This window comes from Prinia subflava, chromosome 5 (genome assembly GCF_021018805.1).
Source record: "Prinia subflava isolate CZ2003 ecotype Zambia chromosome 5, Cam_Psub_1.2, whole genome shotgun sequence".
Classification (NCBI taxonomy): Eukaryota; Metazoa; Chordata; class Aves; order Passeriformes; family Cisticolidae; genus Prinia; species Prinia subflava.
The window spans coordinates 25,226,394-25,239,519 of NC_086251.1; the positions used below are offsets into that span (position 1 = coordinate 25,226,394).

The window sequence follows — 13,126 nt, forward strand, 5'->3', positions numbered from 1 at the left end:
TGAAAAAGAATAAAAAAGCTTTAATTTAAAAATTAAATTAAAAAGAGAGAATAAGCAAGAGGCGCTTCTGCCCTTTCCATAGCCCGTGCTTTCTAGGGCTCCTCTTAGCCGCTCCCACCATGGACGGAAATCCTCACCCTGTACAGGGCTGGCCCTTGCAGCCCAGAGCAAAGCTAAGAAGAGAACAGTGGAGACTGCAGCAGCAACTGGCCTGGAGAGCCTCCAGGGCCACCAGCAAAATCATCTGGGAAGAAGAAAAGATTAAAAAAAACCCCAGACACCCTAATTACTGAATTCTTATGAGAAAAGTATTAAATAATTTAAATAGTGTGAGGAAAGCAATGCATCCTCTGTGCTCCAGTGTGTGATAGCGGTAGAACAGTGTCCAGTCCAGCTGCTCCCAGCATGAGGTTCCTGCCACAGTGCTCAGCTATGGTCTTGTCCAGTGTCAGCCACATCCCTGATTGTTGATGGCAACAACTGTGCTGCCAGGATCTGGGGAGGAGCAGGGTGGTGCCCACCAGGAACTTCTCCCAGCCTGTGCTGGCCCACGAAGCTGCTGTTCTGCCCATGGGGATGATTGGCAGCCCTGCACTGTGGGGCAATACCAGCACAGGACAGGGTCTGTCCCCAGCATGGCTGCTCCCAGCTGGGAGGTGCAGCTCCACCCTGGGAGCTCACTGCTGGGGACAGCAGACAGCCCATCCTGCTTTGGGAGCTTATCCTGCTCTGGGTGACTGCCACACCACCTGTATGGCGCCAGCTCCACTGGAGACTGCATCCATACGGGTGGGGAATAATAATATTTCCCCCCATTAACCAGCCAGCCTTGATCTGGGTTTGAACCAAGGATCCAACCACTCACAGTATTCCCTGGCTGCTCCTCCCAGGGTGCTGGGAGGCTTCCTCTGAGCCTGCTCCACGAAGGATGTAAAGGGTTGCTCTACAACCTCATCTCCAACTCACCAAAACCCTAGAGGGGTGTGTGGAAGACTGAGACCTGGGACCACTGAGCAGAGGCAGAACAGGGTACAAATCCCAGATCTCTGGAGGAGCCAGGCCTTAAGGTGAGGTGAGCTACTGAAGACTGGGAATCCACACCCGCTAAAAGAGGAGATGCCAGCCCTGGCCTCTGGCATGGGGAGGTTCCCCTGTAACACAGCAAGGCTGCAGCAGCTTGACCTGCAGGCACTGCCTGTTCTTGCAGCTGGTGTCTTCCATCTTATCTACAGGCACCCCTGTGGTGGGCAGGAGAGGCCGTGCTGCTGACTCTGCTCCCTTGGGCTGGGCTGCGGTGGTGGGCAGGGGCAGGAGGGAGGCCCTGCGCCCTCCCTTCCCCAGCGTGCTGCTTGTGCCCTGCACCCACTGTCCGCAGGCATCACAGGCTTCTCTCGGCAGTGAGGTATTTGAGCGCAGCAGCCCCGTACCGCCGCGACAGGTCCTGGTGGAACTCCTCCCGCAGCGTCTGGAGGCAGCCCCGGTACCCCGCACTCAGGCGAAACTTGGAGATGTCGAAGCTGGGGGCATGGGGCATGTGGATCATGAAGGCGTTGGGCAGCACCAGCAGCTCGTACTCCTGGGGACAGAGCAGCAGCCCTTACCGACAGAGCCTTGGTGGTGCCAAGGCGCCACTGCCCCGCACGAGCCCCCAGCGCCTCCACGCGCCAGGAGCCCTGCACCCACCTGTGCATCCAGCTCCATGATGTGGGAGACTTTGTTCCAGCCGAAGCCCACGAACCTCTGGTCATACCTGGGGCAGTCTCGCCTCACTACAACGTAAGGCTCAAAGTCTGGCTGCCATGCCACGCGGTAGGGCACGGTGGCCGTCCGCCATTTGGCGTAGTCTGTGGGGGCGTGGCCTTTTGGCCACACGTGGTACCTACGGGGAGAGACAGAAATGAGAGACTGAGACAGCAGAGGATGCAGGGGGTCTGCTACCCGCCTCTGAGACAGGGGGTGCACAGCCCCAAGGCACAAGGGTACACAGCTGCATTCTGCTTGGACATGCTAGTCCCTACCTGAAGGTGTAGAGGGAGCCCATGTCCAGCATGGAGAGCAGCTCTGCTTTGGATTTGGGAAAGGTCAGACGGTAGTGCAGGGTCTCAAACGCCGGCACGATGAGAGCCGCCTTCCTCTGGGGCAGCTCCAGCTGTTGGATGGAGTTCCTGTGGTAGTAGGAAGGGTGTGAGGGCTCCCTGATTCTGAGGCATGGCCACAGCCTCCTTCCTCAGCTCCCCCAGCCTACCCACCACTCCACACGGATATTAATGGGTTTTGAGAATTTGCAGTGGTACCACGCAGGGATAGCAGGAACAGGGCAACCCTCACAGCCACAGCTCCTTCCTCATCCACCGGTGTCCGACTAAAGGGCAGGACCCCAAGGCTGAACATGAAGGAAACAGTTCCTCTGTATTGAGAGCTGCTGCCCAGGGCATTTCCTGAAAACTCTGGTGCTTGGGGAGCCCAGCAGGCTCAGCAGGAGCCAGCTGGAAAAAGCTTTACCTGAGGTAATCGTAGAGGCCATACATGGGCAGGAAGTCGATGTCCGTCAGGAAGACGTACGGCGTCTGCGTGTTGGCCAAGGCCACGTTGCGCAGGAGGTTGATGGGGTAGAACTGCCCCTCCCTGTAGACAATGTGGTAGGCGACGTTGCGGCGGGCGCTCAGCACCTCCGAGGCCTGGGCATAGCGCAGGAACTGCTGCGCCTCGGCGTCTGACATGTACAGTGCCAGGCTGATGGGGCCTGCCCAGTGCTTGCAGATGGCCTCCAGCATCTGTAACCTGGGAAGCAGAGGGAACAGCCTGAGCAGCAGCCCTGCCCTGCGGCAGCTTCCGAACCAATCCCAGAACCGGGCGCCTCCAGAGAGCCACGTGCCAGTCACGCCCAGTTCAGGAGGGAGCAGGAGGAACTGATGCTCCCAGCTTGGAGTGTTGTTCCTCACTGCCAAATGCTGGCATGAGAACAATGAGATTCCCTGGTAGCTCCAAAGCTGTGGAGCCTGCCCAGAGGAGTGGAGATGGGTTCCAACCTCCCACTAGTCCTACTAGCAAATACCTGTCCATGGAGAGCTGGGCCACGAGGGTGACATCGGTGGGGTTGGGAAAGGCCAGGAACTCATACTGCAGGAAGAACAGGTGGATGCGGTGCTGCGTGAGGTGCTGCTGGCGGAAGTCATAGCAAGGATCGTCCTCATCCAACTCCTCCAGTGCCTGCTGCAACTGCAACACCAGGAAGGTGAGGGAGAGTAGGCACTGCAGGGGAGGTTGCTTGAGGTCTCTGCCCACCCAAAGCTCTGGTGTCGGGGGCAGAGTTGCAGTCAGCCTCACCTGGTCTCTGGGTGGGCTGGGAAGACTGGCACAGCCAAAAAGCTCCCTGCGCAGCAGGTTCCCATCGTACTCCAGGAAGGTCAGGTAGAGGTTACGGAAGAACTCCACGTGCTTATTCTTAACCCGCAGCTTCTTGGGCGAGTTCCAGTGGATCACCTGAGCAGTAGGGTCACCCCATGTAAGGGAAGTCAGCAGCACCAGGCTCCCCAAGCCCTCAGACCCCAAGCTGACTCCCATGGACCTCCAGTGCCTGCATTGTCCTTCAGGTAGCAGCAACCCCACCCACCTTGAGGTCTGAGAGCTCAGTGTAGCACTGCTCCGAGCGGGTGTGATCAGAGAGCTGCACATTCCAGAAGCAGGGAAGCCGGTACACCAGGGACGGGTCCTGCTTGATCACCGCATTGAAGATATCCTAGGAGAGCGAAAGGCGAGTGCACGGGTGGATGAGGAAGATCCCCTGTGCCAGCAGTGCTATGGGAATGCAGGACCAACGTGCCTCAGAGCAGGGAGAGTTACCTGATCAGCCAGCGAGGTGGAGAGCATGCTCATGAGCTCCCGCTCCGCTGTCAGCCGCCACATCTGCTCCCAGCCCAGCCGACGCAGGCGGTCCAGCAGCAGCAGGATCACCCCTGAGTGCCAGAGAAGGCACTGGGTCACAGAGAGAGCACCCAGAGCTGTGCCTCAGCACTAGAGAGCTGAGGCACAGTTGCCTGCATGCCTTCAGCCCCTGGGATATGCCACTTCTCTGTGCCCACCCACATAACCCTGCTGCAGCAGTCCTCTTGGGCCCACCACTTTCCTACATTACCTGAACCTCTCTCAGTCTCCCTGTGCCAAGTGCCACCTCAGCTGGCTGTGCCATGAGGCTGCACCTCCCACCCTGGCAGCCCACACTCACCTGTGTTGAAGCCACGTCCCAGGGCTGGCCATGGTTTGTGGTTTTTCCACAGGTTGCCTAAGTACCAGTCACTTTGGTTCTCCACCAGCCCAATCACCTGCTTTTCTGAGGAAACACAGGGACATGGACACAGCTCATCTTGCTGTTGGTTCAGAGGGCCCAAACAAACCCACCGTGCTGTGGCAGGCAGGCAGTGCCACCCTGAGCCCAGCACCCAAGGCCCTGCCAGGGCCCCAGGGACACGCTGTCCTCACCAGAAAACTTTCCAAAGACAGCCCAGAGCTCAGCAATGTCGGTGGCAAAGGTGATGTCTGTGTCCAAGACAATGACCTTGGAGAGGTTGGAGGGCAGTGCCTTGGTAAGTGTCAGCTTCATCAGCCCATAGATGCCAGAGTAGTGCTTGTTGGGGATCCACGACACCTCTGGCTGCAAGGCAACACACCTCAGGGCTGGGCACGGCCATGCCCTTCCCCTGCCCGGGCAGGACAGCTGCGTGTCCCGGCACCCCACGCACAGGAGGCCAGCAACTGAAGGGCTCTGGAGCCAGCCAAGCCTGGAGCACTTCCTCCACCACCAGAACCCCCACCTGGACCCAGTGTCTCACTGGGGCACTCGGCTCTGCCACAGAGGCTCTGCTACGGCAAGGCACCTCCCCACCCCACCAGTACCAGCCCAGCAACAAGCCCAGAAAGAGGAGGGGGTGAGCCAGGGATCAGCAAGAAAAAGTTAATCACCCTCCATCCACTCGTCCCTCTCTGCTGCACCTCTTGACCCTCTAAGCATTGCCTTGGGACAGGGTAAAGGGAGGGCAAGCACCTGCCTTCAAGTCATCGGCATTGTAGAAGCTGACGTGGACAGAAGGCACCATCCAGGACTGGAAGAGCGTCTGGAGGATCTGGTGGGCCACCGAATCCGTGATGAAGTGAAAGTGGAGGGGGTTTTTCCTGCCAAGGGCAAGCACATCAACATTCAGCATCACAGCAGAGTGACGAGGACACAGTCCCCCATCCCTCTCATGGGACAGACATCAGCTGAGGGGGCAAATGGAAAAAATCCTTTGGGGAAAACAAATTCCCCTCTGTCCCTCTAAGCAATGGCACATGGGGTAGAGAGAGGTCCTACAGCCTCTCTTCTGCAGCACTGCCCCAGTGCAGACTGCAGCAGCTCAGCTGAGAACCCCAACCAGCATGCCTCTGGCACATCTCCCCATTACCTGTGGAAGAGGATGGATTTCACCAGGGTGACCACGTCCCGGCTGGCATTGTGCCCAGCACACACAATCGCGACGTGAAGGAGCTGCCCAAAGACAAAAGGCGCCTTTTTGAGACCAGACATTCCCTCCTTGCAGGGGCTGTCAGCTCCTCCCTGGGACCACTCTACAGGGAGAGGCTCAAAACCCAACCTTTCCCATGCAGAAGGAGCCCCAAGGAGAGGTGAGAGTTCACTAACTTAGAAGCGGGAACTGCAGTCTTGCTGCCAACTCCTCCTCTCTTCTCTGGAGTAGAAAGATATCCTCACCCACTGAGCACCGTGGAGAGCCAGGATGAGGCCCCAGCATGGCCAGAGCACAGGGAGAGCAGTGCCAAGTGACTTGTACATACGTCCCTGCTCCACAGGGCCTCTGCTTCCCATCCGACACTCCCCATCCACAATGCCAGCGTGCTGGTGCCATCACCCACCTCACACTTGTGCACCGTCCACTGCTTGGGGCAGGCCGTGTGGTTGCTCCTGTGGCCCCCAGGGGGGTCTCTGTCCTCGGCAGAAGCCCCCCACGGCGGGCTGCCGTCGCCGCCCTCCGCCTGCGCCTGGCCGAGCTGCAACCGCAGCTGCTGGTTCTCCTCCTCCACCCTGCGCACCCGCGAGGCCAGCGCCTCCCGCTGCCCGTCCCGGCTCGGCTGCTCGCCCACGCACGGCGGCAGCAGCAGGAAGCGGCCATCTGTGGAAGAGACGGGCATGCAAAGGGTGCGGCAAGGCCAGGAGCGCCCAGGTGAGAACGGCGGGGCACAGCCAACATCTCAGCTCTGCTCTCCCGATCTCCAGGGATGTCCCTGGAGATGTCCTCAAGTCAGATACACCTGAGTGGCATGCGTGGCCAGAGCAACCACCCCAAGACCTAATCCTCTGCTGCCCACCCTCTGCTGCAGATTGTCCCTTGATCTGAGGAGGACAAGAGGGACTCACTCACATTCGAGGTTGCCCACAAAGAGGTAGAGCCAGGAGAGGAGAATGGCCAGGGTCACTGTGGCGAGCAGCAACTTCAGCTTCATGCGCCAGGAGCGCAACATGATGTGCTGGCAGGACATGGGCACCAAGGATCAGGTGGGCAACCCGAGTCCAGCTGGCCCTGGCATCCTAGAGCCTGTGATGGACAGGGAAAAAGAGAGAGGTGTCACCAGTAGCCTGCACCCAGGTGTGCCAACATCTCCCCAGCAAGACATCCTCCATCACCTGCTCACTCTACTTGAGCAACTGAAGCAGCAAAACAGACACCCATTGTCTCTCCAGACAGCACGCTCCTGCCCATGGTGGAACATTTGCCCCCCCAAGACTTGTCCTGCCATCCAGACTGCAGACCCCTGCAGTGTCACCCCTGCAGGGTGGGGGGAGGCTCAAACATGGAGGGGAATGGGGATAGGAAGGAGGTTTTCAAGAGATTTTACCCCAGCTCTGTGCCTTGCACCGTGCCATCCCGCAGACCTAGCGCTCACAGAAGAGGGGAGAGATAGTAATGCAAGGAGGCCCTCCGAGCCGGGCGGCGGGTCCCGCAGCCTGCCCGTGGGAGGGGCGCGGTCCCTCCCCCGCCTGGGCTGGAGCGCGGCCCACGCAGGGCCGGGGGCCCGGGAAACTCCCGCACCCAAGCGCCTACGTCCATGGGAAAACCCCAAACGCTTCGGTGAAAGTCGCACCCCGGCCGCAGTGAGGCATCGGGCGGCCGGGGCAGGCTGCTCGCCCCGCCGCGGCTCCGCCACGCGTGTTACGCCGCTCTCACTCCTCTGACGGGCAGAGCGCTGCTCCCGCCCGGGCCCGCGGAGCCAGGTGCCCGCGCAGGCAGAGACCCCAGGGGGAGGACACGCCTGCCCCCGGAGCCTGCACCCCTGCCCGCGGTCCGCGCCCTCGGCGCAGCAACATCTGGACAACAAAAGCTGCCGTCGGGCTGAATGGGCCGGATTAGGGTCTGCTCCCCCTGCGCACACCCCGCTGGAGCCCATTGATGTGCAGATGCCCATGGGGCCGCGGGGGCTGGAGCCGAGAAGAACACACACTGCCGTCCCCGACCCTCCTCGCGGCCCCTGGGGCCGGGTGCAGGCTCTGGCCCACTGGAGGAATTGCAGATGAATGGCCCCATCCACCCTCAGTGAGGGACACCCAGGCTGGCTCTACAGGGGCTGGGGCACGGCCAGCCCGCGGGAGCATGGCCACGCCAGCCCACTGGAGGTCCAGCTGAGCTCCCGTGGCAGCAGGCATGGCCCCCGAGAGCTGCACCCCTTTTCCTGGCAGAGAAGGTGTCTACTGGCATCACAGCTCCCTGCAAGCCAGGCCCTGGCTTGACCTGCTTTTGTGCTCTATAGGGCAGGCCAAGCACAAGCATGGCCGGGAAGGGGAGCTGACACGTGGAGCACACCAGGCCCACACCTCTTCCCTCTGCCCCAGCCACGGGCCACGCTGGACATGGCGAGACCTCCACATGCTGCTGCTGGCCTGTCTCCCATCCCACGTGCCGAGGTTCACACAAAAATGGAGGGCTGCTCAGGCCAGGCTGGAGGGGGATGGCAGGGAGGCATGGTGAGGAAAGGCCAGGAAGGTCAGCCAGCACCCAGCATGCAGGGAAGCTGAGGGGCAGGGAAGCAACTTGAGCACAAATAAAGGAGAGAGAAGGTAAGGGCACACAGCAGCACGAGTCCTGCTCCCACTTGCCCCCATAGCCCCTCACTGCAGGAATGGTATTCTGTCCCCAGCCTGCATGTGAACACACTACTAGGATGGCAATTCTGCGGGACCAGATGGGACCAGCAGCAAGTCAGTTTTCAAAACCTCACCCAGAGGCACCCAAGGATCCATCCATCCCCCACCTCATAGCACAGCCCCCCCAGCTTCTGCCACCCTTGTCCCGCTCCTCACCTGGCTGCTTGCCTTCCCCCCAGGCGCTGATTTCCTTACCTGCCTCTCCCCTCGCCTCCTCCTTCCCCGGCGCCTCCCAAGGCGGCTGGCAGCCCACTGCTGCTGCTCCCTCCCGGGGCTGCCGTTCCCCGTCCTCCCTTTACTCCTCCCTTTCTAGATCTGACACTTTCCCCCTCCTCCCTGCTCTCAAACCCAAACTCCCCCCGCACACCCTGCCGGCCCCCCTTTCAGAGGAAGAAAGAACAAACAAAACAAGAGATTAAATTCGCTTTCTACTCAAGAGCCCGCAGTGCCAGGGGTGAGGAGTTGCCCAAAGTAAATTGGGAAGAATCCATCCTCCTTCCAGCTCCCTTTTCACTCCCAGGCCTCACTATCCCTTCTCCACAGCAAAAAAACGAAGCATCAGGATTATCTACCCCTTTCCTAGCACCTGCCTTCCTCCTTTGTTGGGGCAGGTGCAGAAGACTTTGTCCTCACTGAGATCTTCGGGGGCCTCCGGATGGCGGCAGAGCCCACCTGTTCTCCCCATGACCGGCAAAGAGCGGGTCCACAGCCTGCCTGGGATGAAAATGTGGCGAGGCTGGGATGCAGACCTTGCAATTACCCAGAGAGAAAAGATATTGGCTACCGACAGAGCACTTGCCCATCAACTGAGCAGAGTGCAAGCCCCACTGTGGACTTGAAAGGGAAAGAACTGTTTCCCTGCCGTCTCACCCTTGCTCTGGCCCAGAAGAGCAGGGCTCACTGAAAGGGTGCAGTGTTCAACCAGACCTGCCCAGCGCACTAGGAATGAGCAGGATGGTGGAAGGAGGAGCAGGAGGCCGGGGCTGGGAATGCTAACTATGCAGAGAGAGGCTCTACCTGCAGCTCCGGCCCCCCCTGCGCCGGCCCCGGGGCCGGGCAAAGGCGGCAGCCCTGGCCCGGGGCTGGAGCAGAAGGAGAAGCCGCTGCGGGGTGCGGTGGGAGGAGGCTGCAGCAGAGCCCCGGGATGCGGGATGCCTGCACAGCGCCCCGATGCCGTGGAAGTGGCCCCAGCGCAGAGCCCCGGGCGAGGCGCGGCCTGCCCCGGCCTGCCCGCGCAGCCACAGCGGCACGCAGGTGGCTGCCCCGGGGGACGCGCTTGCCTCCCGCTCGGGCAGCTCCTGCTTGCCCTTGCAGAGCCCCGATACAAGAGGCAGCGGCTCCTCGGCAGCGCCCTTCAGCCCAGCCCTGCCCCGGCAGGGAGAGGAAACACCCGGGCTGCCCCGCTGCTCCTCCGAGCCCGCGGCTCCCCGGGCAGGGCCCTTCCCTTTGCTCCCCCCGCCGCCCCGGGGCACACGCTCCGCTCCCGGAACCCGCCCTGCCCCTCGGTACCCTCATGTGCTCCAGCTGGGGCAGTGGCCAGGCAGGGCTCACCCGTGCTTTGGGAGCAGTGCAGGGCTCCTGCAGCCCACTGCCAACAGCACCGCCTCAGCAGGGAAACCGCCTCCAGGGGACCTCCACAGCCCCTCCACACGCCACCATACCTTGTTTCCTCCCAGCACCTAGAGCGAGCGCTTTGAGACCCAGGCAGGCCCTCTCCAGCCAGGGCAGGAACAGGCAGGCTGCTGGGGAGCACAGGCATGGCAGGGGCATTTTTAGCGTGTTCATGGAGGTGAAGATGGCAAGCCAGAAGGCAGCTACACAGCCTCCCCTCCTCTGTGAAACATTAGAAGCACGGCAAGCAGAGGGCAAGGCTGGAAGCAGCTCCTTGGCAAGGGGCACAGCAGGTACCAGAGCCATGGCACAGCACGTAAAGCTTCCAGCTCTACTCGTCCCTGCAGTCATGGCATGGGGCCTCTCCGCCCTCCCTCCTCAGTCTCCTTGCTCACCAGACAAGCACGGCCAGCAGTAAGACGAGAGATTTCCCAATACTGCCGGCTTCCAACGCCAGCGGGTGCGGGGCAGAAGTGCTGTTCACAGCAGGTTATCCTCCCTCCCCCACATTCTTCCCAGGAACAAGCAGCTCCTGCTTCAGCAGGAATCAGGGGACACAGCCACTGGGACAGGAAAAGGCACCCCTGTCCCCTCTCTAGCTGGAAGAAATTGACAGTGGATACCAGGGAAGGGGCAGGCAGAACCCAAGTCTTGTCTCATGCCTAGGACACTGCCTTCAGTGACAACAGGGCAATGGCCAGGGACAGGGAATGTCATGCCAGCAGAGCTGGGCAGCTGCACAAACACCAGTGCATGCTAACACCAACCTCTGAGGCGTGGGCAGGAGCCCAAAGCTGGCTGTATGCCAGCCACCCTTCCACACACAAGCAACCTTCATTCCTGGGAAAGCGCAGCCACTTTGCTTGCCCCAGACTCCCCCTGAGAGCAGCCCATGTGCTGGCACTCCACTCCTCCAAGATCCACTCTTTTTGCAGGAAATCCCCTTTTCTTTGTAGGCCCTACAGCTCAGCCTGAATGGCCTTCGGTCTTTACGGCTCAGTAATAATCAGGTGAGCAGTTAATGTTTAGGGAGAGCTGGCAGTGGAAATTTTGCCATCACATTACCATGTTTCCTCCAGCCCTGCAAGCACAGAGGGGAGCAGCTCTGTTTTCCCACAACATCACATTTGGCACTCATGGTAGGGTGGGTGTCTTAGCCTGTTGTCTCTTCTAGAGTTAATGTGTACCTGCAGAGGGATGCTGAGGCACAACTACACTGTCTGTGGGTACCAAGCCAGAGGCCTGCAGGGGCACAGGGACAGCCCCAGGCTTGCTGCCCCCTCTACTGCCTCCCCCCCAGGCATTACAAGTGAAGAGGTAGCCTGGCTGTTCTCAGTAGAGAGCTGCAGGAGTGATTTCTTGGTGCCTGTTGTCTTACCTAGCTGTAGGTGACAGAAATTGCAAATTCTTCTCCCAGGTCTCATTTTTGGAACAGTGACAGTTTCGCTGACCTGCTCAGACTGCCTCAGTAGAAGCCCAACACAACATCTTCTCAGGTTTGCAGGAGGTGAGAAAGGGCCCGAAAGCTGTGACAAGAGCTGCACTGCCAGACTGGCAACTCAGAAAAGGCACCATACCATGCAGACAGGCAACTGGGGACATTTACTTTTGCTCTTACAAAGAGATGGGAGGGGACAGGCTGGTTCCTCATTCAGCAGATCACCTTTAAAGTGTGTACTGCAGCACCCATCTGACAAAGCGCCTTATGATTCAGGGTCACCTCCCCGTCCTGCTCCCCATGCCTGAAATGCTGCTGCTTGAGGGGGGCTGTGCCAGCCAGCAGACACCACACAGGCAGTGCAGAGCAGGACTGCTGCAGGAATTTACAGAGGCGGAATGGAATTTGGCCAGGAGAACAGGATTAAAACCCCATGCTCCGGATTACCATGCTGTCCCTCCCTCCCCAGTCTTATGACAAGCAAACCCTAAGTGAGAGTTTCACCTTTGTACTTCCCTGGAAAGAGCAACCTCTGGCAAAACAGCCAGCACGTTCTAGAGGTGGGATCCAGCAGCATCCACAGAGTTGGATACCAACACAAGCTGTAAAAGGAGGAAGCATCCTCATCTCCCCACTGCCTCCAGACACCACCAAGCTGCTGAGAAAGTCCCAGAAAAGATCCTCCTGGGACACCAGGCAGCTACGCCTCAGTTACAGCTCATTCTCAAACATCAAGCTCTTCTTAGGCCCATAAGATTACCACACACACAGTTCTGCCACTCTGAGTTCAGTTTTTTATTCTGCAGAGGTCACACTGAAAAGCCATCTCCTTCTCTGGCAGAACCACAGCACTGAGGGAAGAGGAGCTACAAGTCTCTGAAGGGTGTTGAAGCTCCAAGCTTGGCTGAAGCAGAGACTCTTGTCACCAGACTGTCTCCTTGTTTCCAGAGGAAACCAGCAAGCTCAGGCTGGGTCTGACACAGGAATGCCTTGCTGCTTACCTCTTCATGTCTGAAACCCAGGAATGTATTAGGGGAGCAGCTCCTCTTGGCAGGGACTCCGATCACAAGGCCCTGCTAGACACAGTCTGCCTTTGCATACTCAGTCTCCCTGCCCACAGCCAGGCCCTGGGTTCAGCTGCCTGGCAGAGCCTCAGCCACAGAGGGCACACGTGGGGAGGCCAGTGCCACAGCAGAATGTGCAAGTGTGGCGTAGGAGGCTTAAGCCTACCAGACATCCTGGGGTGCTTACAAGCTGGGCAGCTGCATTTTGCCACAACTCTCAGGCAAAGTAAAGGGGGCCCACCCTGACAGCAACACAGTCCCCAAGTGCTCTCACTCCTCTTAAGCCCAAGAAGAAGCTGGAAGGACCCCCAAGAAACTCAGACGAGGTGTTCAACGCACTGCTTCCAGCTTTACCTCCCTGGACTACAAGTTGTTTGATGCTAAGAGGATACTCAGCAGGTGAAGTATCAACACTGACTGGCCTTTTTCTGGGCCTGGTGAAGCTCAAGCCTAACTGAGGACAGACACAGAGGCCACAAAATCCTGAATCAAATCTCCTCCACACGCCTCCCTTGCCAGCACGGCTTGGCACAGGAGGGACCAGGCCTGGGCACTCTGCAGGAGGACCCCAACTGCATCTTGAAACAGGAGCACCAACAGGGGCTGATCTCCAGCTCCCTTCCTCACTGATAGGATTAGGTTTCTACTATCTGCATTTTTGCTGATGTCTGTGCTGCAGCTAATGGCCAGCTCTGAATCCATTAAGTTCACTGTGTCCTGGTCTCCGGATGCTCTGGGCATCAATACCTGTTCACCCTGCCACTTCCTGACACTTCCACTGCTGCGGGCTTGCAACAGTTCCTGGGGTCAGAGCAGAGCAGGGTC

The 13,126-nt window shown here is 59.4% G+C and overlaps 1 protein-coding gene across 5 annotated transcripts in view; it reads right to left on the reverse strand.

Annotated features, from left to right (window-relative positions):
• The window catches only part of LARGE2 (LARGE xylosyl- and glucuronyltransferase 2), a 23,400-nt gene continuing 10,274 nt past the window's right edge, over positions 1–13,126 (reverse strand). For 4 of the 5 annotated variants that reach the window (XM_063398483.1, XM_063398487.1, XM_063398484.1 and 1 more), the window contains 14 exons: positions 6,411–6,584; positions 5,905–6,161; positions 5,439–5,521; positions 5,042–5,169; positions 4,480–4,647; positions 4,226–4,330; positions 3,844–3,956; positions 3,614–3,739; positions 3,328–3,483; positions 3,056–3,219; positions 2,503–2,781; positions 2,019–2,165; positions 1,684–1,879; positions 1–1,576 (listed from right to left, as the gene is read on the reverse strand). In XM_063398483.1, the coding sequence (XP_063254553.1) occupies positions 1,379–1,576; positions 1,684–1,879; positions 2,019–2,165; positions 2,503–2,781; positions 3,056–3,219; positions 3,328–3,483; positions 3,614–3,739; positions 3,844–3,956; positions 4,226–4,330; positions 4,480–4,647; positions 5,042–5,169; positions 5,439–5,521; positions 5,905–6,161; positions 6,411–6,528 (2,238 nt within the window). In that variant the 5' untranslated portion in view covers positions 6,529–6,584 and the 3' untranslated portion in view covers positions 1–1,378. Of the gene's footprint in view, positions 1,577–1,683; positions 1,880–2,018; positions 2,166–2,502; positions 2,782–3,055; positions 3,220–3,327; positions 3,484–3,613; positions 3,740–3,843; positions 3,957–4,225; positions 4,331–4,479; positions 4,648–5,041; positions 5,170–5,438; positions 5,522–5,904; positions 6,162–6,410; positions 6,585–8,383; positions 8,519–13,126 lie in introns of those variants that run through there. The other variant, XM_063398488.1, reaches the window with a different exon arrangement.